General features: G+C 35.8%; 1 protein-coding gene and 1 long non-coding RNA gene across 33 annotated transcripts in view; one reads left to right on the forward strand and one right to left on the reverse strand.

Moving 5' to 3' along the window:
* Nucleotides 1–26,938, reverse strand: part of LOC113592985 (uncharacterized) — a 50,579-nt gene extending 23,641 nt beyond the window's left edge. For 13 of the 15 annotated variants that reach the window (XR_008300154.1, XR_008300149.1, XR_008300148.1 and 10 more), the window contains exon 1: nt 23,870–26,938. This is a non-coding gene — a long non-coding RNA (uncharacterized LOC113592985). The remainder of the gene's footprint in view (nt 1–23,869) is intronic. The other 2 variants (XR_008300153.1, XR_008300144.1) reach the window with 2 other exon arrangements.
* PLEKHA5 (pleckstrin homology domain containing A5) overlaps nt 1–27,215 on the forward strand; it is a 238,970-nt gene that overhangs the window by 196,110 nt on the left and 15,645 nt on the right. For 7 of the 18 annotated variants that reach the window (XM_027035676.2, XM_053225903.1, XM_053225911.1 and 4 more), the window contains 9 exons: nt 2,208–2,243; nt 2,752–2,814; nt 4,404–4,484; nt 4,617–4,766; nt 14,992–15,093; nt 18,263–18,374; nt 19,905–19,951; nt 20,752–20,940; nt 21,780–21,897. In XM_027035676.2, the coding sequence (XP_026891477.2) occupies nt 2,208–2,243; nt 2,752–2,814; nt 4,404–4,484; nt 4,617–4,766; nt 14,992–15,093; nt 18,263–18,374; nt 19,905–19,951; nt 20,752–20,940; nt 21,780–21,897 (898 nt within the window). Of the gene's footprint in view, nt 1–2,207; nt 2,244–2,751; nt 2,815–4,403; nt 4,485–4,616; nt 4,767–14,991; nt 15,094–18,262; nt 18,375–19,904; nt 19,952–20,751; nt 20,941–21,779; nt 21,898–27,215 lie in introns of those variants that run through there. The other 11 variants (XM_053225904.1, XM_053225905.1, XM_053225909.1 and 8 more) reach the window with 4 other exon arrangements.

A 27,215-nucleotide genomic window follows, 5' to 3' on the forward strand; every position in this document is an offset into this window, starting at 1 on the left:
AAGCTTGAGCACTGCTAACCCTTATACATTCTCTGTTGCCCCTTTTCATGTGCTTTTCTAGTATTGCTCAGGTACTTCAAAAAAAAAAGGTATTCAAACCCAGAACTTTTTTCCTTTTGCTAAAGATGCATTTGAAAAATGATAAAAAGTGAAACATGATTTTATGGAGATCTTAAGTAATGAGAATATTAACGAAATTGCTTTTTTTCTTATTAGTAAGATTTTCATAGTGAGGACCAAATAGCAAACTGCTTCAATTCCAAGTGGAAATACTTTTAATAAACTATATCCATCTTTTCTTAAGAAAAGCCTCAGTTATTATTATCAGTAATGGAAAATAGGCCATGCTTAAAGGTTAATTTTTTTAAAGAATAATCATGTTTTTTTATTCTTTCCTTCTAATAGGTAAAAGCAATGTATAGTGGAAGGCTGATTATTTTAAGATTTTATTAGTGTCTAATAATGAATATCTTTATTGAATAACTTGCTAAAAGATTTTAATAAATTTTTCAGTGGTAGTAAACATAATGATAAAGTAAATCTAACTTAGGTAATATATTCATATGGTTATAAGGATATATCACTCTCAAATTCTAGCAACACAGTATACATTTTTTACTTTGCCAGCTGATGTGAAAATGAATATATTGCAGGGGTGTCTGGGTGGCTCAGTTGGTTGAGTGACCAACTTCGGCTCAGGTCATGATCTCACAGTTCGTGAGTTCGAGCCCCGTGTAGGGCTCTGTGCTGACAGCTCAGAGCCTGGAGCCTGCTTCGGATTCTGTGTCTCTCCCTCCCCTGCTGATGCTCTGTCTCTCTCTCTTTCTCAGTAATAAATAAACATTAAGAAAATTGATTTTAAAAAAAAAGAGAAAGAAAATGAATATGCAGTAAGATTCCATAAATAAAAATAGTATACCAACACCCTAAATTTTTATTATAGACTGCTGCATTTCCATTTTAAAATATTAGTCTTTTTTTCTGTTGACCCTGGCAATTAGGATACGATGTTCATATTTTAATCTACATGTAGCACTATGCATTAGTTACATTCAAACTTTACATTCCATGGTTTGGTAAAGCTGCTCTGCATTTAACTTTAAATATTAAGTAAAGTATATTTGAACATTTAGTAGCTAAAGGCTTTACATCTCTAATTTCTTATAAATGGGAAATTTAATTTTGGCATTGTCTTACATTTTTTTATCATGGATCTAAGCATTTTAAAACTTCCTTTTCATTACTTTTTTTTTTTTTCAGATAAAAGTACAAATTATTTTCTTGGATCTAGGTGCTTTAATTTAGAATAAAAATTGATACTTCTTACAACATATTTAATGCTCTTTATTTGAAAATACTGCACAAGTATTCTGACTTTTCTCATTAAATTCATTTTTCATGTGATAACTCATTTCTATGAAAGTTTTGTTTAATAATCACTGCATACCCTTAAATAGTCACAGATTCATTTGCATGAGGACGTGAAAGTTATGTCTTGAAATGAAACACATAAATCCAGGATTTATTATTGTATGTTTGTAATGCTTACATTTTTAACCTCCTGATAACCTACATTTCTAGATCCATTCAAAGTTATCTGCTTTTAAATTATGCTTCCTTCTAAAGATGTAACTGGCAAGCAGTTTTTTGCCAAGTGGACATAGATAGTTAAAACTTACACATTTTTATGCATTTGTGATGAATTAGATGCATTATGATGCATTAGATGAAGTTTAATTTTCCAATCTGGAATGTAGTGGGGAAACATTACTCCCATCCCCACTTTGAGAAAAAGTGTGCCAGTTAGTAAATATGCAGTGAGCCCAAAGTAAGTTTTTCCAACTATGTTTTTGTTACTGTCTAGCAGTCGATATAAAGTCAGAAGACCAGGGAGAAAGTGAAATATTGCTTGCAGAGGCTGTGGTATAACTGACCGGGATGACTTTTGAAATCTTGATAAACACAAGCAAAAATGAAGATTCCTTTGACTGAAAGATACTGGGAAAGAGTTTGAAGAAAGGATGTTTAAATGCACTGAGCAAGCATTTCTTATAGTGTAATAAAACAAATGGTGTCAATCAACACATATAAACTTTTTATGCAATTTGACTATTCATAGTTTATAACATAGGCTTTCAGTTCTATGAGGTTTTGAATGAGTTTCCTCTTTTCAATTAAACCCATCCTTTTCCCCCATTATCTTTTAGTTCTTAAGACAGAAGAACAAGATAAGTCTATATTGTGTATGTGTGTTTATATATTATGTATATGTATGCAGTATGTTACAGGTTTTGTTACTAAAGTTGTACTAAGATGTGTTGGCATTTGAGTATACGCATACACAGTTGTGTGATTATGTGTATACCGTGAAGGATGGTTCTGGCTGCTGAAATATGCCTGGTTCGAATATTTGATTCAGTACAGTTGCCATGATTGTATTTGTCAATTTTCCATTAAAATGACGTGTGTCTTACAAATGGAAGATGTTAGGTGCCGTATAATTTGTTTGACCAATTTATTATTTTGTTTGACAAGCTTAAGTTAACATCATTTTCATGTATCTTGCATATTGTATCACTGTTAAATATTTTTCTACTTTTGTAATGATCTGTGTTTGAATTAAACTTCTTAAAGTATAAGAATCATTAAAATCCCATTTTCTTATTATATAAATCTAAAATGTTAACTATAGGCTAAATATATTTTTTAAATACTATTTTTAAACTTGCTACCTGACATTTTTCCCTATAGCTGTCACAAGATGAATGTAGAGGCACATTATACAAATACAGACCTGAAGAAGTGGATACTGATGTAAGTGTTAGTATGCTGCATATATATTGTCAGTACTCTGTTATATTCTCTGCCAAAACATTGGAAGTATGCATGACAAAAAACTTCCTCTTCCTCTCTTGCGCTCCAAAATGACACCAAATAAATTAGTATTTTCTTTTATTTTATGCTTAGGTTAAGTTATAGCATCACTCCCCTATTCTGTAACTATCCCCCCTCCCCATAATTAACAGTTGAATCTAGGAAAAAATCACTTAAATGAAAGTAAAAGACTAGGGGCACCTGGTTGGCTCAGTTGGTTGAGCACCTCTTGATTTGGGCTCAGGTATGGTCCTGGGGTCATGGAATCAGGCCCGGGTCAGGCTCTGCATTGAGTGTGGACCCTCCTTGGGATTCTCTCTCCCTCCCTCTATCCCTCCCCTGCTCCTGCACATGTGCACACGCTCTCTCTAAAATAAAAACAATTTTTTAAAGTAAAAAGGACTATTTCTGATTTAAAAAAAAGTATGGAGAACTGGAAACAAAGTAAAGTTTTCTGTCTTCTAGAGAAAGTATCAGTCTCTAGAAATTTTGTAACTCCTTCCTTTTTAAAATTTACTCTTTTAATTGTATCTAAAATACAATCAATAAATTAATTAGTTAGATTGACTAAATTGCCATGCATTCTTCTTTATTTAAGAAAAAATTTTTTTGAGTTTTTATTTATTTTTGAGAGAGACAGAGACAGAGTGCAAGTGGGGGAGGGGCAGAGAGAAGGAATCACAGAATCTGAAGCAAGCTCCAGGCTCCAAGCTGTCAGCACAGAACTCAGTGTGGGGCTCGAACTCACAAACCGTGAGATCATGACCTGAGCTGAAGTCAGACGCTTAACCCAACGGAGCCACCCAGGTGCCCCATTCTTCTTTATCTCATTCTTCCCTCATTTCCCCTGGTTTTATTCCGTTGAGTTATACCTTCTGATTTCAGTATATGCCATTTGGTATAGCTTGAGTTTTGGTGTCTAATAAACATAAGGTAGTTACTTTAACAGGTACATAGCAAAGAAAGTGAAATCTCCGATTTCTCGCTTGTCATTATATGATATTTTCATAATTTAAAAATTGGGGTAATACCAAGAATTCAGAACATTTAAACTATTGAAAGTGATTTTTTTCTCCATTTAGCAAAGTTTTATTTGTATTATTGCAGTTAAAAGCAATCTTTTGTTTATATTCTTTTCTGAACATAAGAGCATAATTTTTAAAATATAAAAACAGAATCCAGTCGATATTTTAATTAAGGACTGTATATGTCGCTTAACCTATCTAGCAGTTTGTAGGGAAAAAACTACATTGAAATCCATTAAAGTTATATGAGACTGCTTGTTCACTACGAATATTTTGAATTGTGTAGGTTAAATAGTATGGTTGAAATGCTTTTTCACTTTATGTGCATGTTTGTTAAGCACTGTGTCTTTAAAAGCTATTTTAATTTTTATTTTACTGATCGAAATAAAGATTGGCCTAATTAGGTATTCTATGGCTATTTTAAATGTGTTTTCTTATTACACTTACCTCCAACTACAGGAAAAAGGAAAATTTGCTAACAACAGATTTTCTCTTATAACCTAGGCCAAGCTAAGCCGGTTATGTGAACAAGATAAAGTGGTACATGCTCTGGAAGAGAAACTTCAGCAACTCCACAAGGAGAAAGTAGGACAATTACGTTTATTATCTGCAATTGATGTTACTTTATATGCTCATTATCAGGACACTGATAACTAAAGTAAAAAGAATTAATTCGATGATGCAGAACATTAAGTGTAATTATTTTTATTATAATAGTACACGCTTGAGCAAGCTTTGCTATCAGCCAGCCAAGAGATAGAAATGAATGCAGATAACCCAGCAGCCATTCAGACCGTGGTGTTACAGAGGGACGATTTACAAAATGGACTGCTTAGTACGTGTAGAGAACTCTCTCGAGCCACTGCCGTAAGTAACAGATTTTTTCTAGTAAGAGTCACTGAAATATGCGGTTCTTTTTTTTTTTCTTTTTTCCTATTTATGTTTCTATACAATTGGACTGACTTTAGGATTGTTCTTTACTATAACAAAAAATAATTTGTTATTAATAAAAATAAAGGGTGATTTATTTTCTGATGCAAAATAAATATAATTATTTCTCTTATAGTAAACATCCTGTTCCTTGTGAAATAGTTGTTTTACAGGGGAGACAAATACTCCTGTTTATGAATTATTCAAATGAAAACCCTTCAATATGTTAATATTCATTACATTAAGAAAATAAGTATTTCGGGGCACCTGGCTGGCTCAGTCAGTAGAGCATGTGACTCTCGATCTTAGAGTTCTGAGTTTGAGCCCCAAGTTGGGTGTAGAGATTAATTAAAAATAAAATCTTTAAATAAAAGAAGAAGAAAAGTATTTCATAGATTTTAGGGAGTTAGAATAATTTGGGGAAGGTGGTAATTGGATTCATTTAACCAACCGTTTCAATAAAAGGCACCTGTGAAATGCTTTTAAGCAGCCACTGACATTATCATCTCATAGCTGCGGTGTGATCTCAGCTTTGATAGAGGGTTTGAGTAGGAAATATAACTAGAACCTTTTAACCCATAGTCATGTTACTTCATAAAGAGTCTCTTCACGACCGACTTCAGCTCAGGTCATGATCTCGCAGTTTGTGAGGTCGAGCCCCGCATCGTGCTCTGTGCTGACAGCTCAGAGCCTGGAGCCTGCTTCGGATTCTGTGTCTCCCCCTCTCTCTACCCCTCCCCTGCTCACACTCTGTGTCTCTCTGTCTCTCAATAATAAGTAAACATTAAAAAAAAAAATTTTTTTTTTAAAGTCTCTTGGGATTACCAAATCTAAAATTCTTAGAGTTTATAAATTGACTATTTTGAGTTTAAACCATCTGCTTTAGATCTTGTGATGGTTCTCTCTAAACCTAGTAAGAACTCCTACCCAAGTGGCCTGTTGAAAGAAAAATCCTAGCAGAAGCCACCAGTTACAGAAAACTGCTAATATACCCTTGTCTATAAGGGTATATTCAGATAGGGAGGAGCTACCTTCTAAGAAGGTCCACAGAGGATCCTGAGAAACTTAACAGAAGTTAAGGGGGAGGGGAACATAACAGAAATTATGGGGGAGGGAAAGGGGGAAAAAAAATTAGGGAGGAAGGCAAACCATAAGAGACTCTTAAAAACTGAGAATAAACTGAGGGTTGATGGAAGGGGGGAGGGGAAGGTGGGTGATGGGCATTGAGGAGGGCAGCTGTTGGGATGAGCACTGGGTGTTGTATGGAAACCAATTTGACAATAAATTTCATATTAAAAAATATATAAGAAGGTCCACAGACAGTGGCAGCTGGATGGCTCAGTCTATTAAGTGTCCAACTTCAGCTTAAGTCATGATTTCATGGTTGGTGAGTTCAAGCCCCACATCGGGCTCTCTGCTATCAGCACAGAGCATGCTTTGGAACCTCTGTCCCTCTCTCTCTCTCTCTGTATCCTCCCTCCCACACTCATGCTCTCTCTCTCTCAAAAATAAAATAAGCATTTAAAAAAAACAAAAATGAAGGTCATCCATAGACAGTTATAGCTAAACTAAGAGAGGTCTAAGCTAACAAGATACCAGAATCTCAACATGGCTTCAGTTCTAAACACTAAATTAATATTCCAAACATGAGCAGTTTTTAAAGGAATATACCTTGATCATAAATAAATCAAAACATACTTTTTGTCATTCTTAAATACCTTATATTTAATATCCCATTCCTATTTGTTAAGTACTGTTATTTCCATTATTTCATTTGATTCTGTTATACTGTAATGTTCATAGACCCTTTGAGGGCACCATGGTGGTTTAGTCAGTTAAGCATCCGAATCTTCATTTTGGCTCAGGTCATGATCTCACGGTTTGTGGTATTGACCCCCACATCAGACTCCATGCTGACAGCTCAGGAGCCTGGTTGGGATTCTCTCTCTTCTTATCTTTCTCTCTGCCCCTCCCCTCTTGCACACACTCTCTCTGATAAGAAATAAAAAAGAATTTAATATCCTTTCAGTTGTGAACTCCTTGATATCAAAACCCTATCTCATTCATCTTTGTAGTCCTAGAATCCAGCACTGTAGGATGTGCGTTAACATTTTGATGATTGAACCAGATGACTTACCCAGTGTTACAGAGCTAATCAATGCTATGCCTAGAACTCAATCCCAGGTCTTCTCAACATAATCCCTGAAAACTTAAATCTACATAGATTTTTATAATATGGTCACAAAGGAAATAGTTGCACCTGAAATGTTGTCTACAAGGAAATAGTCACTTAGTTAACCAGTGGTGGGTAGGATTTGGATAGGAAAGGGCAGTAAAGAGTAGTCCATGCAGGATAAAATGTCTTGAACCACAACACAGAGATAAGAAAGTAGGAGACGTGTTCTTCTACAAGAAATAGAAGTAACTGGGGGTGCCTGGGTGGCTCAGTCAGTTAAGTGTCCGACTTTGGCTCAGGTCATGATCTCACAGTTTGTGAGTTCGAGCCCCGCGTCGGGCTCTGTGCTGAAAGCTCAGAGCTTGGAGCCTGCTTTGGATTCTGTGTCTCCCCCTCTCTCTACTCCTCCCCTGCTCATGCTCTGTGTCTTTCTGTGTCTCAATAATAAATAAACATTAAAAAAAATTAAAAAAAAAAAGAAATAGAAGTAACTGACTGGAATAGAGGATCAGGAATATACCATTAGAAAGGGAAAATGGGGCTAAGCTGTCAATGCCAAGCTAATGAAAAACTCGGTATCTCTGTGGCAACCTGAATTGAATCAAAATGTAGTTGGAAACTATTTCATGATTTGGTATCTGTTTTAGAAAATTCTGAGGATGTACAGTGTTCAGTTGAATTGTTTTTTTTTTTTTCCCTTATGGGTTTAGTAACTTAAATTTGATCATTAGGCTTACAATTTGCTTTATCTGAAGGTTAACTCCCAACTCTGATGGAAGTTTGTTAAAAATGTTTTAGTAGAGGGGCACCTGGGTAGCTCAGTTGGGTAATCTTCTGACTTCAGCTCAGGTCACAATCTCATGGTCCGTGAGTTCGAGCCCTGTGTTGGGATCTGTGTTAACAGCTCAGAGCCTGGAGCCTGCTTCAGATTCTGTGTCTCCCTCTGTCTCTGCCCCTACCCCACTCGTGCTCTGTCTCTCTCTCTCAAAAGTAAATAATAAACATTAAAAAAAATTGTTTTTAATGTTTTAGTAGACATTAATGATGTTGATTATCCCATTTTTCTGGTTGTTATTCCCTATAATCACTTTCCCAGTTTCTTTTTCTTTGTCTTCAGCGTTATTCATTGGTCATTACAAACCCTCAATATGTTCTTCTAAGACATGTCTTAGTACACAGAATACAAACTATGTTACTTCTGCCTTTGTAAAGTTATTCATACTTGTAGCTCAAGACTACAAATGATGCCTAACATCATATTGGGCATATGGTTGACACTGGGTGGATGTTGATTAGATTTAAAATTGAATTACATTTGTGCTAGCAGAATCCCAAAGGATTCTTCTGATTCTTTTGCAGTTGATTGAGGTCATTGGTTCAAATCCAAGTCATGAGGTATAAAAGATACAAGAGGTATAACATTAATGCCTCCAAAGATGAAAGCTTTGATTCTGAGAACATCTTCTCCTCACCTGGTTGGCCATTTAAGTAGGTAAAACTAGGATTAACACAAGGCAAACATGTAAGGCAGTGTTCCTGTTATATTCTATTAAATTCTTGATATTGTATCTTCTTTCCGTAAGCCCCATCCAACAACCTTACATGTTTTAAGCACCTCGTGCCTCTGTGTTCTTACCTTGCTTTTACTTCTTTTTACTTAAGCCGGATTAGTGGCAAAGATTGTTACAACAATCAGTTATACTTGAAATTTTTCAATGTGTCACCATCTTCTTTTGGGATCATTTCTAGAAGCAGAAGTGAGAGAGTGTGAGTGAAGAATGAGACAGAAGGAGAAAAGCCTGTAAAGGTTTCACTACCGAGCTGGTTCCCACTGTCGTCAGCTGGGGTTTAATTCCACTGGGGACTGAGGAAATGAGCAGAATGCGTCAGAATTTTCTACCAAAGTCTGGGAGACTGGGGTGTCTATCATGCATTGGTTGAAGTTGCCCCAGTGTCCTTAATTCACCCATACTTCCAAACTGCCTTAGCTTGCTTGCTGTGAGACACTAGCAGGCATGGAACTTAACATAGCTCCTTGAAATTGAGTGGGCAAAAGGGGTATGGTGTGGACTTCCATAAACATCCACTGCAGGCACCTCTCTTGGGGAATTTACATTAGGCCTCGTCTCCAAATGGAAGAGAAATATTCTTAGGTTTTATCAGTTCATCAGGTGCTTCTTACTCGACCTAGCAATTCAAGGAACCAGATATTTTGTGACTCATCCAATAATGGCAGCAAAATATATTTGTAATTGTTTCTCTCAATATATTACCTGGTTTGATCTTTAAGAAAAGCATGTGCAAAGTAAATATAATTATTATCTCCATTTATTTTCATTTTTATTATCTTCACTGCACAGATAAACTGAGGCTCATGGAAGCTAAATGACTTGCATAGATGACATAACTAATAAGGGAAGAATCAACACCTCAATCAAGGACTTTTTAATTCTATGGCTTCTGTACCTTCTATTCTGCCTCACTATCTACGTGGTCACATAACTTGTAGTTTCTGGAACTTGGAATCAAATTTAGATTATATTAACTCAAAAATCTAAAATTGGAATTTCAGCCATCATAAGGGAGGTATAAAAGCCCCCCATTCATCCTAAATAATGCTGGTAGTTTATGCATTTACCCACTATGAAATAATACAGTATATAAATAATAATAATAACCATCATGAATATTTTTTGGAGCAGTTATTAAGGGCTTTACATGCACATAATCCCCATAACCCCTTGGAATGGGTACTCTTATTACTATGTTAAAAATGGAAAACTGAGACAGATTGCCCAGGCTTACAATGAGTAAGTAGTATGTATAGACTTCCATTAAACTGATTTGTGTTCTAAGCTGGATTCTAGCTAGGAGGAGGACCTTGAGTAAACAGATGTTAGATTCCAGTGGATATGCTAAATTCTAGGATTGTAAATTTACAGGGGCAGGGAAGCAGGACAAATGAACTGTCTTGGGGAGAAGCTTACACATTAAATACCTTCGTATACTCATTCTCAATGTAATAAAGAGTTTCTGAGAATCATGGTTATAGTAAAGTGTAATTTTTTGTAGTAGTTCCATCAATATCCATGAATTGGTATGGAATACGTTTTGAAAGATTTTAAGACAATTTCTGAATACTTGGTTATTTTATAATTAACAACATCCCCCCAAAAAGAGGTAGGCAGATATGATATGCCTCCTGATTTGCTGCAGTAGGAAGTACCCAACAACAACTGCAAGCTATTTTTAACGAACAATCAAATCTGAATGTAGCAAGCGTCAGTGTGTAACTAACTATGAGTTTATAGGAAACAAAGCAAACAGAAGAGCATGCTAAGGAATCCCACAGGAATTCAGTTGGCAAAATGTAGAATACGTAAATTCTGCAGAGTAAGTGACCCAATCTCATCCCCATATAAGTAGCAAGGGAATAGAAGGGCACCTGGGTAGTTCAGTAGGTTAAGTGTCCAACTTCGGCTCAGGTCAGATCATCGGGCTCTGTGCTGACAGCTCAGAGCCTGGAGCCTGCTTCACGTTCTGTGTCTTCCTGTCTCTCTGGACCTATCCCACTTGCACTGTGTCTCTCTCTCTTTCTCAAAAATAAGTAAACATTAAAAAAAAAATTTTTTTTAAATAAGTAGTAAGGGGGGCACCTGGGTGGCTCAGTCGGTTGAGCATCCAACTTCGGCTCAGGTCATGATCTCACAGTCCGTGAGTTTGAGCCCCGCGTCGGGCTCTGTGCTGACAGCTCAGAGCCTGGAGCCTGCTTCGGATTCTGTGTCTCCCTCTCTGCTCCTCCCCTGCTCATGTTCTGTCTCTCCCTCTGTCTCAAAAATAAATAAAAACATTAAAAAAAATTTTTTTAAATAAGTAGTAAGGGAATAGAGAGGAGAACAGGGGAAATTGTTTTTAAGGAATTTTTTAAGGAATGCATATTAATGATTTTAAAAGTAAGAATTTCCATGTTTTTCTTTTTTTCATTTTGGTTTCTTTTCTTTAGAAATACATACTGCAGTGTTTATAAATGAAATAACATGATGCTTGGTGTTTTCTTTAAAATAATCCCACAAAGGTAGAATATGAGTACTATAGATGAAACCAGACTGGCCCTATATCCATAACTGTTGAATTTGGAGTGGGCCCTACTTTTGTGTGTATTTGGACATTGTGTATGTGTGGAAAAGGTTACAAGAAAACCCATGAAAATGCTAACAGAAGTGTAGCACAATAATAGGTATTTTTTTCTTTCCCTATTTACTAGCTTTTCTACATTTATAATGATACAAATTTATTACATTTCAAATTTGTACAGTAAACAATAACCACTTCTTTCAGATGGAATTTATTTCAAAGAGATTAGAAGAGAAACTACAGATACAAGTTAAAGATTATAAATAAAGATTACACATTTATTTGTATGTAGCATATTGTGTAACTGTTCCCATGGGTGGATTTGCTTATAAATTATGATTGATTCTGGACAAGAAAAGGTGGGGCGCCTGGCTGGTTCAGTCAGTAGGGCATGCAACTCTTGATCTCGGGGTTTTGAGTTCGAGCTGAGCCCCACATTGCGTGTAGAGAGATTACTTAAAAATAAGATCTTGAAAGAAAGAGGAAAGATCTTATGACGTTAAAAACTTGGAAATGAATCATTAGTCCTATTACTTTCTTAATAAAGATAAAAATGTGTAATTACCATAGTTCCATTTTAAATATTAAAATCCTCATTTTTGGTAGTCTGGCATTTCATTACATCTGAGTGCTGCAGACCTACTTGAAGGTTTTCCCCCATAGTGGCCAGGTCTCATCTCGGTGTAGACTATAAAGAAGTCACCGCGATTAAAAGTTACTTGTTCCACATCCTAAAGTTAGACTAAGTCAAATTTTTGAGAAGTCTTCTGCCATCCCTGTAACAATCTTTTTTTTAAAAAAACATACTTTTTTTTTTTTTACCTTTGTTAGAGTGTAACATATTGCCAGAAAATTACACAATTTATGTGCACAGATATGGCTGACATCCATATCAAGATACTGAATTTTACTAGCACACCAGAAGCTCCCTTTCCAGCGACTGCTTCCCTAGAACACCGCTACCTGACTTTTAAACTATATGTTAGCTTTTTGCTTATTTTTGAACTTTAAAAGGATGGGATATACGGTATATGCTCTTTGGCTTCTTTTAACATTGTGACAGTCATCCGTATGGTTTGTAGACTGCAAAATTTCATTCATTCTCTTAACTGTATATAGCATGAAACTCCACATTTTTATCAAAAGCACTGTTTCCTGGGGTGCCTGGGTGGCTCAGTCGGTTGAGTGTCCGACTTCGGCTCAGGTCATGATCTCATGGTCTGTGAGTTCGAGCCCCGCGTCGGGCTCTGTGCCGACAGCTCAGAGCCTGGAGCCTGCTTCCGATTCTGTGTCTCCCTCTCTCTCTCCCCCTCCCCTGCTCATGCTTTGTCTCTCTCTGTCTCAAAAATAAATAAAAACATTAAAAAAATTAAAAAAAAAAAAGCACTGTTTCCTGACTTAATGCCTGTGATTTTAAGATAATTGTATATTTAAAAGTCATTACCCCTTTTAATTGCTTTGTCATACAAGTATATTCTTGACCAAAGAAAAAAAAGCAAAAAAACTTGTGTAATCCATTAAATTCTTTAATGAAATGCTCAGCCAGGTATTGGGAGAAACTGATGTTATTCCAGTGCTGCCCCTTTTTTTGCCATCCACTATTGATTTGTGTTCTGCCCATGCATAATCATGTTTGAGGAGCCCAGAGGTGAAGGCAGAAGCAGGTAAGCCCCGGAGGATTATGGGACTTAGTCCAAATGTTAGAGTGCACTTTCCAGGCTAGAAAAATTGAAAGTATATTGAGTTTCTTCACCCTTAAAATAATTTCTAGCTCTTAGTCTGTAGCTCTAGATTATGTGTTTCCATAAGAAAGACAAGGATTCTTACCATACTAAAATGTTCTGACATTTAGATGCCTCTATAGCCTTTGGATCCACCGTGAAACTGGCTTTTCTACAAGAGAGGTCAGGTGTTAGCCTGGCAATGCCATCTGTACTTAATTACTGGGCAGCCATTGGGTCTGTCAGCTTCATTTTACCCTCCCTGTGAAGCCTTCAAAGGCCCACTATTTAAATTTGTAATTTTTGTGATGTACACAAATTAGAAGATGTCTAAAAGCAAAGTTTATTAAAGGAGATCAATATCCTTATTTATTCAGTTAAAAATAGTTTGCTGAAGCCAAGTAAGACGACTAGCATTTACGCAATATAGATGACATAAAAATCGTTAGTCCTTTATCACTTTGCCTTTTAAAAATTTTATTAATTGTGAAATCAGTTAGACTCCCTAAATTATCTATATAATAAAGAGATGATTAAAAAAAAAAATCTCCAGTGGTGGCACACTTGGGTGACTCAGTTAGTTAAGCATTTTTAATTTCTTGATTTCACCTCAGGTTATGATCACACAGTTCATGAGCCCCACGTCAGGGTCTGGGCTGACAGCACAGAGCCTGCTTGGGATTCTGTCCCTTCCCTGCTTACGTGGACACTCTCTCTGTCAAAATAAATAAAATAAAGCTTTAAAAAGAAAATCTCCAGTGGTTTTGGTTTTTTTTGTTTTTTTTTTTTACTTTTAAAAAAATATAATTCATTGTAAAACCTGCTTAAGGAAATATCTTAGATTCAAAAAGCAATTATTCCAAATGGCCGTATTCTAACACTCATTTTAATTTTTAAAAGTGTGTACCTTGAATAATTTTTCATTACCTGCGTTTTTAAAAGTGATTTTAAGCTAGTTGCACAGTATGAAAAGTAAAATAACTCTTTAAAAGAGAACCTTTACAAATAAACTGTTAAGATTATTGTGTATCATGTGTCAACTATTCTTCAATTTAAAAAATCCTTTTTGGGGTGCCTGGGTGGCCCAGTCATTTAAGCTCTCAACTTGATTTTGGCTCAGGTCATGATCTCTCAGTTGTGAGATCAAGTCCCTCATTGGGTTCCACACTGAGCGTGGAGCCTGCTTGGGGTCCTCTGTCTCTGCCCCTCTCCTGTTCACACATGCTCACTTGCACGTGCGCTCGCTCTCTCTCTCAAATAAACATTAAAAAAAAAAAAAACAACTCTTAAAATTATTTTCAGTACCCTTTCCTCCACACTCAGTATCTTCTTGCCTTATCCCAAGACTGTTGCTATTGTTAAACTGACATTTCCCAGGGCGGCTTCATTCAGCACAGTTCAGGGCAAGAAATCTCTGGTCATGAAAGGTTCTTAGAAGTTACTAATTCATTTTATAACAGTGTTCAGCATGTATGTGTTGGTTGTGTTACATGTGCCAACACCACACTAATACTAATGATAAAACTGGTCAAAGCCCCTGTCTTGATATCAATTTGTTGACTTCATACCGCTCTGAAATGTCTGAAGAGTAATTACAACCCATAGAAGAATACTTGCACTCCCGTAGAATAGAGTTCTGAAACAATGAAATGATGATGTATTTTTGACACCCTGTATTAGATGACAGGTGGTTAAAGACCAAATGTGAAAAACCTCTCTGATTTTAGGGTTGGTGATTTTTTTTCCAAAGGAGAAAAGAGTAGGTGGGTAGCATATATGTTGAGTCTCTGTGGGCAGGATTCACTGACTTGTTTAGTTAGCTGAGTTAGGTTTATTACATTACTGTAAATTTATTACAAGTAAAGGTACGTTAGGCTTCTGGTATGATTGAAAATCCAACATGCTAAAATACAACCTACTTGGTATTTTTATTTATGGAGAAATTTTAATCAGGGCAGTTAAGAAAGTGCTTTAAAACAGTAAAGGAAAGGGAAAATGAATTACAAAAGTTTTTCTTTCACCCAGTATAAACTTACACAATTTTCTAAAATCTAGAAAGCTTGCCATTGCAGTGATAACAATATAAAAGCACATTTTCCCTATTAAAGTAATTAAAGCTCTTTGATTTTAGGAACTGGAACGAGCATGGAGAGAGTATGATAAGTTAGAATATGATGTGACTGTTACCAGGAACCAGATGCAAGAACAGCTAGATCGCCTTGGTGAAGTTCAGGTACAGAAGTGAATGTCTTTTTGCATTGTCTCAACTGGTTTTGACTGGTACTGTATACCTTGTTATCCATGCATGCCCTTAACAGTTTTTACATTACTGGCCACCTAAGACCTGGGTTTTAATACTTTCAATAATAGGACTCTTAATATCCCACAAAGTAGCCCATCTCTCATTGTTCAAAAGTTCTTTATTCTGTTGGGTACATGGTGTGATCCCTGTCATGTTTTGCGCTCCTAGCTAACTATATGGAAGTTAGTATTAAAGTGTTGAATTAAATGGATTTATCAAATAAAGGGTAATTTGTGTCTTATAAAACTTATTCTAATCTGGAGCACCTGGCTGGTTCAGTCAGAAGAGCATGCAACTCTTGATCTCGGGGTTATAAGTTCAAGCCCCAACACTGGGTGTAGAGATTACTTAAAAATAAAAAAATAAAAATGTATTCTAATCCATTCTATATTAAATGTCTCTTTCTTATCAAACTGTATTTAGCCTATAGACTTTTGGTATATTATTGAATGGGGAAAGATGCAGCACCATTTAGCATAAACAATCAGATCTGGAATCAGGTTCCAGGTGTTAATTTTCTAGTCTATAAAATGGAACAATAATACCTGTCTTAAAGTGTTGTTCTGAGAAGTGGAGATAATATACGTTTAAGAAAATAATAAAAGTCACTTCATGTTTGTGACCCTATGTAAATTTGGTCATCTGCATTGGAAACTGTGGACTCAACAGACAAGTCAATACAAGGAGTAAAGGTTAGTAAAGTTGACTTGGAGAAAACCAACTGTCCTCCATCTTTGCTGTTCAGTATAGTAGCCACTGGCCACATGTAGTTGTTGGGCAATTGAAATGTTGCCAGTATGCCTGAGAAACTGAGTTTTTCATTGTATTTAATTTTAATTGTGTAAATTTAAGTAGCCACATGTGGCTGTGACTTCTATGTTGAACGGTGGGGTTAATACTAAATATAGTACGGGGCGCCTGGGTGGCTCAGTCAGTTAAGTGTTTGGCTTTGGCTCAGGTCATGATCTCATGGTTTGTGTGTTTGAGCCCCGCATCAGGCTCTGTGCTGACAGCTCAGAGCCTGAAGCCTGTTTCGGATTCTGTGTCTCCCTCTCTCTCTTTCTCTGCCCCTCCCTGGCTCTCTCAAAACTAAACATTTAAAAAAAATTTTTTTAAGTACTAAATACAGTAGGAAAAAAACTGTAATATCTAAGAACTTACCCATGGGTCAGCAAACTTTTTCTGTATAAGGCCAGATATTAAAATATTGTAGATGTTGCAGGTATATACACTTTGTCACATAATCTTGGATGGTTTTGTTTTTGAGAATGAGAAATTTTTAAATGAGAAAATTCATTTTTAGCTTTCAGGCCAAAGTAGTTTAACTTGATTTAACTTAACAAAAACATTCATCATGAAAATGTAATTTCTATGTTATAGGACATAAATAGAGACGTGGAATTGGTATTCCATGTTCATGGATGGCATGCTTTAACATTATCTCAGTAAAAATTCTTCCTATAAACTCAAATGCTGTCCTAACCAAATTTCATCCAGAAATTTTTGAAAAAACTAACAAAATGGTTCTCATATTTTAAAGGTATAATAAAAGCCACAATAGTTACTGTTTTGAAAATATAAAGAACTACAAGGCACACTCTATGAGAGATAACATTGCACCTAGACCAGTTACATGACAACTCTGCACTTCAGTTTTCATGACTATAAAATAATAGTGCCTACCTCTATCGGGTTATTATAACGGCTAATATGTTGATATTTTTGAAGCACTTAAAATAGTATCAGGCATATAAAACATACTGATAAGTGTTTATTAAATAAATAAGTAAACAGAGTGCCTGCCTGGCTCAGTCGGTAGAGCAGGCAACTCTTGATCTCAAGGTTGTGAGTTCAAGCCCCATGTTGAGCATAGAACCTACTTTTTAAAAAGTAATAAGTCAGTAAGAAGACAATGGCTTAAACAAAAAGATGGCATACTAGGGAGAAGTATTGTTGACCACTGATTCAACAAAAGTTAATATTTAGATCTCCAAAGAATTTTCTTTTTGGTTTGGAAAAGCAATACATTAGAAAAATGGATGAAGAATATGACCAGCTTTAATCTATAGAAAGTGAAACTCGGATTGCTAACAAGTGTTTGAATATTGTTTGCACCAGTAATCAGATAAATGAGAAATAATACAAAAATGAGACTTTCATTGTATACTTTTCAGATAGGCTATATATTTTTTTTTAATCACTGCAAAAATAATATATATTCTATATAGGACATGTGCACATATCTGGTTTTTATAACTGAAATTCACTCCCTAGAAGTCTATGTCAGTATTCACGTCTCTGGGTTGTCATTGTGTTTGGCTCTTGTGTGAATATTTCCTTCATTTACTCTGATGCTTCCAGCCCTGTAGCTTAGAAAACTGGATAACTAAGGTTGTGTAGTGCCTTTTTGAAGCAGCATTAGTACATAGTCTTTACATTTATAGACTTTGAAAGCATGTTTTCACCCCTTGGAGGACTTTTTAGCTTACTAATGAAACATATTGATTTTATTCTAATATCTGTGATTGTCAAAAACATATATTAAGTGAAAAAAAATTTTTTTGGTAACTGTGACAGTACTTACTGTCATTGCCCTTTTTTTAAAAAAAATAAATTTACATTCCAAAAAAGCATAATTCTTTTTATCAGAAGTATTGATAAAGTCATAGAGTTCTATTAGAATCTTACTTTCAGTAAGACCAATAATACCAATATGATCTTATTTTCTAGAATTTCTAGTACTTAGGAAATTAGTATACTTCCCATTTTTTTTCTTCTCCTTTAAATTTTTTTTTTTAATTTGGGTTTTGTGAGTTTCTACTTTATTTTGTTTTCTTTTTTTTTTTTTCCCCATTTTTTAGTCTCTTGTGATCAGCAATAATGCAAGGCAAAGCTTACTGAAAAGAAGTGAAATAATGCACTTAGGTCTGAGAAACTGAATTTTTTTTTTCGACTTTTATCTTTGCCACAAAAGTTGCAAAATTGGGAGAGTTCATAGTCTTCAAAACTTAATCTACTGCAGTTCTCATTTTTTAAAATATATACTTAGTTTAGTTTACAACTTTATTTTTTCCTGTATGTGATCTCTTTTTACTGATAGAGTGAATCAGCAGGAATTCAGCGTGCACAGATTCAGAAAGAACTTTGGAGAATTCAAGATGTCATGGAAGGACTGAGTAAACACAAACAGCAAAGAGGCACTACAGAAACAGGTAAATTAGCTTTGTGTTTTATTCTGCAGTAATTGACCATAATATTATATCTAAATGAAGTGACACAGGGCATCTGGCTGGCTCATTTAGAAAAGTATACAACTCTTGATCTCAGGGTTATGAGTTTGGGCCCCTCATTGGGTGTAGAAATTTCTTTAAAATAAATAAATAAACTTTTTTAAAAAATAAATGGAATGATACATAGAATTGGGTTTCTTTTGTTAATGGACTTTTGACATCAGAAAACAGGCACTCCTGTAACATTGAGTCAGTACACAAGTTTAGATGGTAAAAAGCAAAAGTTCTGGCAACCTCCCCCACAACAAAAATAAATTACTGTTTTATGTATTTAATTATACACACACAAAATGTTTTGCTTTTAGGAATCTTTTTTCCCCACAACAAAAAATGGAATCATACTATACTTATTTTTCAACAATTTGGTTTCTTTCTCCTTAACAGTACAATGCAGTAATAGCTGTGTAAGAATTCATTGTATAGATGAATTATAATATGTCCATTTCTGTGTTTTTGGACATATAGTTTGTTTCCAGGTTTTGAGTTTGTTTGTTTGTTTTCTATCATAAGCCATGCTGTAATGAACATTACTGTATATATGACTAAACACACATGCTAGTACTTATGGATTAGAAGAAGTGGGAAATGAGCACACATCTTCCATTTTGATAGTCACTGCCAGATTGCCCTCTTAAAAAATGTTACTGACTTATATTTACATCAACAGTACTTCAGAAAACCCATTTCCCTGTACTCTTACTTAAACTAGATATTTTAGGGGCACTTGGATGGCTCAGTCAGTTAAGTGTCTGACTCATGATTTTGGCTCAGGTTTGGCTCATGATCTCACATTGCGTCAGGCTCAACACTGACATCATGGAGGCTGCTTGGGATTCTTTCTGTCTCTCTCTCTCTGCCCCTCCACCACGCCTCTCTCTCAAAAATAAGTAAACTTAAAGGCGCCTGGGTCGCTCAGTCGACTGACCATCTACCTTTGGCTCAGGTCATGATCCCACAGTTTGTGAATTCAAGTCCGGTATTAATGAGTTCGATCCTCGCATTGGACTTACTGCTGTCAACACAGAGCCCACTTCTAATGCTCTGTCCTCCCCCACTCACACTCTCTCTCTCTCTCTCTCAAAAATAATAACAAAAATAAATAATAAATCAACTTAAAAAATAAAAATAAGCTAGATATTTTAACTTGTATTTTTTAATGTAATTGGCTTCCAATTCTGAAAACATTAATAAATGAGGGGGTAGAACTGAAAGCTTCAGTTAAAATAAGTCAAATGGGGACGCCCAGCTGGCTCAGTCTGTATAGTATGTGATTCTTAATCTCAGGATTTGTTAGTTCAAGCCCCATGTCTGCTGTAGAGACTACTTATCAATGGAATTTTTAGAAAAAATAAAATAAATGAAATTACTCCTTTTTTATGTGGATTTAAAAGATATATTTAATATATCTTAAACTTATTTAATATAAGTTATGTTTTATAATTTTTTTAATAGGTATGGCAGGATCAAAGCCTTTCTCAACAGTTAAGTACAAAAACGAGGTAAGTTTGGATTGTTTGTTTATCTCTAAATTATTTTAAATGTGTAAAACATGAATTGGAATTTAATTGTCTTTTCTTCATAACAAAAATGTTTCCTAAATATATTTAAGTTATTGTTTTAATCTTGAAATTTCGCTGTTTCAGTAATTTGATCCTTCTAACAGATGGCAATTTTTCTTCCCTTAATGCAAAAAAAAAAAAAAATCATTACTTTTCATTTATGTTAGAACTTTAACATTGTCATACTTTTTCTAATATAAGTAATTTGAATATTTATCATTGTGTCTTATTCTTGGTAAAATTTATAGGATGATTGATAGATAAGTTCGCTGTGTGTTGTGCATACCATAAAGAAATTACAACTACAAAGAGATACTGTCAACCTAACTGAAAGCATTTGTGGTCTTGAATTTTATATTAAAACCAAACAAAAAGATGTTTATTTTTTCCCTTAAAAAATGCAAAAACAAATAGGCAATAAGATTTTTAAATTAATTATTTTCTTCTACTTTTAAAGTGAAACACTGTAGTCTCACATCTGTTTTGATTTTGAGCTTCAGATTAAAGCTAACCTGAATGTTACAGGAAAAAATTAGATAAAACTATTTTTTTAAGACCCAGTTACTGGCTATCATAAACATTCTTTATTTTACTTTTCAGTATGAGACTGACTTTTGGCTTGGCAGTGTCCCTTTAATTATCTTAAAGTGATTTTTAAGTTAACTTACCATTGCAAAGAATTTAGATATACTTAATTCAATATGCTTATCTAAATAAGGTGACTATTCTACAATCTTTAGGAAGAGGAAGTAGTCCCACCTCGTCCTCCACTTCCTCGGTCCTATGACTTTACAGAGCAGCCTCCCATAATCCCCCCTCTGCCCAGTGATAGCAGCTCCTTGCTCTGTTATAGCAGGGGCCCAGTCCATCTGCCTGAAGAAAAGAAGATTCATCAAGTTCAAGGATATCCAAGAAATGGATCTCACTGTGTAAGTGGCTTCAATAGCCACAGAATAATCAATCATGTACATGCCCTCTCATTTTTGAAAGTTAATTTATTTTACACTCAAACTTTTTTTTTGTTATAACCCCACTTTTAGCCAGTGCTTTTTTGTTTGTTTGTTTTTTGTTTGTATTTAATGTTATTATCTGTGTTTTTCCTGTTTTGGTTTTACCATTCTCATTTCTTAATGTTTTTATAATTTTAATACTTCATAATTTCATGTTTCTAATGTTTTTGCAAAGTGGTTACTTTACATTTGTCTAAGACGTCTTATTTTAAATATACCATTTCAGGATACTAGAGACAAAATGATATATTTAGATCAGAAGGAAGCAAGAATGAAAAAGATCATTCTAGGAATGATAAAAGGGTTGGGATATGGGCCATTCCATCTAGGAAAACTATTAGAGGATATGGACATTGCCAAGGAGAAACATTCATTATCCATGGAAGCTGAAAATAAGAGGTTTGGGGTTAAATAAATGTAAAATGTGGTAAGCTAGAAGAGAAGTAGGAAGGTAGGGAATAGGGCCAGTTGAGTTAATATGATATAATTATTTTCAGATTTCAGTTTTACCAAGATAAAAAATATTCTGACTTTGTCCCTAAGAGGAATATTTTTAATTTAAAAGCCAAAACTTTTACTGATTAAAATATTTCAGATTTTTTTCCACCTAAGCTGTAACATATATGTCAGTTGTGCTGTCCCCAATATAGCTGGCTGAGACTTTTAGTTTTCAAGGTTTGATTTGAGGTAAGCATTTTAAAAGAAACTTGTAGCAATTTTTTTTCTTTTGTTTTAAAATTGCACATCTTCTTTTCAAGGGTCCGGATTATAGACTCTACAAGAGTGAACCAGAGTTAACAACAGTGGCAGAAGTTGATGAGTCTAATGGAGAAGAAAAATCAGAACCTGTTTCAGAAATGGAAACTTCTGTTAAAGGTCAGCATTAGGATATGTTTTATCTCCTGTGTTTTTCAGACATTTTAGCAATAAGCTCAGTGTACATGTTGGCCCAATACATAGACAAATCCATAGTCCCGTATCTGAAACCTTTGGAATCTGATGAGCTTCTGAATTCAGAAATTTCAGGTATTAGGAAGGTAACATGACCCATATGTAAACCATATATTACATGTCATTTCAGCTAGGCATGAGGCAGCATCCTCTTTTGAAATCAATTAACATTCCTGGGATATTCATCCTAAGTGGGATAAAGACTAAAAAGGTTCATATGCCAAACTTTTGAAAAGTTTTCCATTTCCTGAGAATTGGGGAGAGGGAGGTTTTAGGTTTTTTCTGTTTCAGAATTATACATAAAAGATTAAGGGCTGAGGGACACCTGGCTGACTCAGTCAGTAGAGCCTGTGACACTTGATCTCAGGGTCGTGAGTTGGAGCCCCACATCGGACATAGAGTTTACTTAACAAATAAATAAACTAAAAAACAAATTCCATGAAGTAATACTACTATGGGTGTACTCTGATTTTTATATTGTATTTCATTTTTACCAGAAACTAATCTCTACACCCAACGTTGGGGTTGTTAGTTCAACCCTGAGATCAAGAGTTGCACACTCTTCCAACTGAGCCAGACTTTTTTTCTTTTTTTAATGCTGGTCATTATTCAGTGTTGTGAAGAAAAAGGATAGAGGAGGCACTATTCAAGATTAAAAGGTAGAAAAGCCCAGATACAACGCAATACTTAACCTTGATTGGATTGTGGTTTAAAAAAAAGTCTCAATTGGGGCGCCTGGGTGGCTCAGTCAGTTGAGCGTGTTCCCACCCCCACCCCACCCAGCTTGCACTTTCTCTCTCTCCCTCAAATAAATAAATAAATAAATAAATAAATAAATAAATACTATATATTTTTTAATAATAAAAAAAATTTTAAGTCTCTAAAGATGTTCTTGGGACAATTATGGAAACTTAAATATGTTCTGGAGATTATTGACAGTTAAGTGAAATTGTGGTTGTATAGGAGAATGTGTAAATGGTTCACCAAAATTTGTGTGTGTGTGTGTGCACATACAGTTGACTTGCATAACACAAGTTTCAACTATGAGGGTCTACTTAAATGCAGATTTTTTTTCAATAAATGCAATATAGTACTATAAATGTATTTTCCATATGGTTTTCTTTTAAAAACATTTTTTTAACATTTATTCATTTTTTTTGAGAGACAGAAAGAGAGCACAAGCAGAGGAGGGGCAGAGAGAGGGGGAGACACAGAATCCGAAGCAGGCTCCAGGCTCTGCCCTGTCAGCACAGAGCCCAGTGCAGGGCTTGAGCTCATGAAACGCAAGATCACGACCTGAGCCGAAGTCGGATGCTTAACCAACTGAGCCACCCAGGCACCCCCCCCCCCCCCCGCATTTGGTTTTCTTCATACGGTTTTCTTTTTCCTAGCTTACTTTATTGTAAGGATACAGTATATAACACATGTACCATACAGAATAATGTGTTAATTGTCTGGTCACCAGTAGGCTGTTAGTAGCTAAGATTTTGAGTAATTAAAAATTATATGCAGGGACACCTGGCTGGCAGCCTGTAGAGTATGTGACTCTTGATCTTGGGGTCATGAGTTCAAGCCTCACATTGGACAGCCCCATGCTATTAGTGTGGAGCCTGATGCAGGGCTGGAGGTCACCAGCTGTGAGATCATGACCTGAGCCCAAATCAAGAGTCTGACGCTTAACCAACTGAGCCACCCAGGTGCCCCAATGGTGCATATTATTATAAATACACAGGAAATATTAAACTGCAAACAAATGTTTTAGCAGTATAGCTAACTAGATGCCCTGGCCAATCCTCCTATTCCTGTAGAAAGTGATTCTAATTGCTGGGTGATACCATTCTAAATTTTTTTGAGAATCTTCAACAAGTTAAGGAAAAGTAAAGAAAGGGACGCTCACCTTATGTGAAAGGTAGTGTATTTGTTTCCTCAGGCTGCCATAACAAAATATCATAGACTGAGTGGCTTAAACAACAGAATTTTGTTTTCACAGTTCTGGAGGGTAGAAGTCCAAGATCAGGGTCCAGCTGGGTTTGGTTTCAGGGAAAGACTCTATTCGTGGCTTGCAGATGCTGCCTCTTGCTGCACCTCACCAGGCTTTTCCTCTCAGTTAAGCAGAGAGAGAGCACATGTTAGCTCTCTGATGTTAGCTCTCTTTTTAGAAGGTTACTAATACTGTTGGATCAGGGGCATGCCCTTATGACCTCACTTAACCTTAATTACCTCCTTATAGGCTCTATCTCCAAATATAGTCACATCACGGGTTAAGACCTCACATGAATTTTAGAAAGTCATAATTCAGTTTGTAGTAGGAGGGATCCAATAAGTTAAATGGAGCACTAAAGTGCCTTGTGACAGGACAAAGCTCAGATCCTGAAGAAATTACAAGTCTTGGGGCGCCTGCGTGGCTCAGTTGGTTAAGCGTCCAACTATGGCTCAGGTCATGACCTCATGGTTTGTGGGTTCGAGCCCCACATCGGGCTCTGCGCTGACAACTCGGAGCCTGGAGCCTGCTTTGGATTCTGTGTCTCCTTCTCTCTCTGCCCCTCTGCCTCTCTCAGTCTGTCTGTCCGTCTGTCTCTCTCTCTGTCTCAAAAATAAATAAACATTTTTAAACAAAAAACCAAGTCTGATAAGACACCCCCTCAAGGAAAGCTGGAACCCTCCAAAGGCTGTACTCCCTATGAAAACTGAGATTAATTAGATTTCATCAAAATTTAAAACTTCTATCCATTAGAATCGGAGAAAATATCATTGGTACATATACCTAACAAAGTCTTCGTATTCAGAATATATAAACAACTCTTACAAATCAATAATAAAGACAACCCAATAAGAAAGTAGGCAAAAGACTTAAACACTTAACAAATAAAGTATACAAGTATATGAAAAAGTTTACAACTGATCAAGCATAAATGCAGTTTTGATGCAAATTAAAATCATAATTCACACCTTCTGGAATAGCTAAAATTAAGACTACCAAGTGTTTGTTAGGACATAGAACAGTTGGATCTCAAACACAATTCTGATGGTGGTGTAAGAAAGAACAACAGTTTTGTAGTTTCTTACAAAATTGAACATGCAATTATCATATCCAGCAATTCTCCTACATATTTACCTAAGAAAAATGGAAACATCATTCCTCAAAAAAACTTATACAAGGATTTTTAACCATAGTTTTAATTCATAGTAGATAAAAATTGGAAGCAACCTGTATTTCTGTAAACAAGAGTATGGATAAACAAATTATGGTATCTTCAAACTCCTTAACAATTAAAAAACACTACTGATAGATGTACATGTGTAACTTAGCAACATGTATAAATGTGAAAAAAAATTATATTAAGTGAAAAAAGCTTAACACAAAGCAGACCTAGTGTATGAATCCCTTTATGTGAAGTTTGAGAACAGGCAAAACTCATCTATTGGTGATAGACAACAGAACAGTGGTCATCTTTGGCAGAAGGGTGGGATTGCCTGGAAGGGAATTTTGTGGGGTGACGAAGATGGTCTTTGTCTTCACTGAGATAATTACACTGGCATATGCATGTGCAGCTAGGGGTAAGAATACATTTATAAAACTTCACCAGTTGTGCACTTAAGATCTATTCATTTTAGTTATACGTTTTGCATCAATAAAACTTGAAGAAACAGTAAAGATAAAGATAAAAACTAGAGAGTTTGCCACTTAACCGTCACTTGAGAGAGTTCTACAGTTTTCAGATAGAAGCAAACTGGTCAGATAGGGAAGGTCTAAGAAGCAGAGAACTAAAATATTGTATACCAATAGCATATAACCAGGACTAATTTTGTTGATATTAACATGTTCTAAAGTCCTTGTATTGTTCCAGAGGATGGTAATGATCATGATTACCTTTATATTTTAATAAGTTTAGTGTACATGCTTAAAGATAAGATAAAGAAAAGAAATAGACTTGGGGCGCCTGGGTGGCTCAGTTAAGGGTCCGACTTCGGCCCAGGTCATGATCTCGTGATTTGTGAGTTCGAGCCCCACGTCAGGCTCTGTGCTGACAGCTTGGAACCTGGAGCCTGCTTCTGACTCTGTGTCTCCCTCTCTCTGCCCCTCCCCTGTTCATGCTCTGTCTCTCATTCTCTCTAAAAATAAATAAACATTAAAAAATTTTAAAAAGAGAGCAGGAGCTGGGGAGAGGGGCAAACAGGGAGAGAAAGAGGCTTTTTTTTTCCATAGTTTTTGTTTTTTTAATGTTTATTTTTGAGAGAGAGCACACACGCACACACAAGTGGAGAGGGGTAGAGAAGGAAGAGGGAGACAGAATCTGAAGCAGACTCCAGATTCCAAACTATCAGCACAGAGCCCGACACAGGCCTCAAACCCACAAACTGCAAGATCCTAACCTGAGCCCAAATCAAGAGTCAGATGCTTAACCTACTGAACCACCCAGGCACAGAGAGAGAGAGAGAGAGAGAGAGAGGGAGAGGGAGGCAGGGAGGGAGGGAGAGAATGAATCTTAAGCACCATGGTGCTTGATCCCACAACCCTGGGATCATGACCTAAGTGGAAACCAAGAGTAGGATGCTCAACCAACTGAGCCACTGGCTCAACAATGTTGGTTGCCAACATTTAAAAATTGGGACTTCAGTGAAGAAATGGGCAAAAAGACATGAATAGACACTTTTCCAAAGAAAGCATCCAGATTGTTAGCAGACTCGTGAAAAATGCTCAACATCACTACATCACTTATCATCAGGGAAATACAAATCAAAACCACAATGAGATACCACCTCACAACTGTCAAAATGGCTAAAATTAACAACTCAGGCAACAACAGGTGTTGGTGAGGATACGGAAAAAGAGGTTCTCTTTTGCATTGCTGGTGGGAATGCAAATGAGTGCAGCTACTCTGGAAAACAGTTCCTCAAAAAATTAAAAATAGAACTTTATAGAATTTTTATAGAATTTTATAGAATTTATCCAGAGGATACAGGAGTGCTGATTCTAAGGGGCACATGCACCCCAAGGTTCATAGCAGCAATATTGACAATAGCCAAAGTATGGAAAGAGCCCAAATAACCCATTGACTGGTGAATGGATAAGGAAGGTACACACACACATACATACATACACACATACATACACACATACATACATACACACATACATACATACAGTGGAACATTCCTGGGTGATCAAAAAGAATGAAATTTTGCCACTTGTAACAATGTAGATGGAACTAGAGTGTATTATCCTAAGCAAAATAAGTCAA

The sequence above is a fragment of the Acinonyx jubatus genome, chromosome B4 (genome assembly GCF_027475565.1).
Source record: "Acinonyx jubatus isolate Ajub_Pintada_27869175 chromosome B4, VMU_Ajub_asm_v1.0, whole genome shotgun sequence".
In the NCBI taxonomy this organism is placed as follows: Eukaryota; Metazoa; Chordata; class Mammalia; order Carnivora; family Felidae; genus Acinonyx; species Acinonyx jubatus.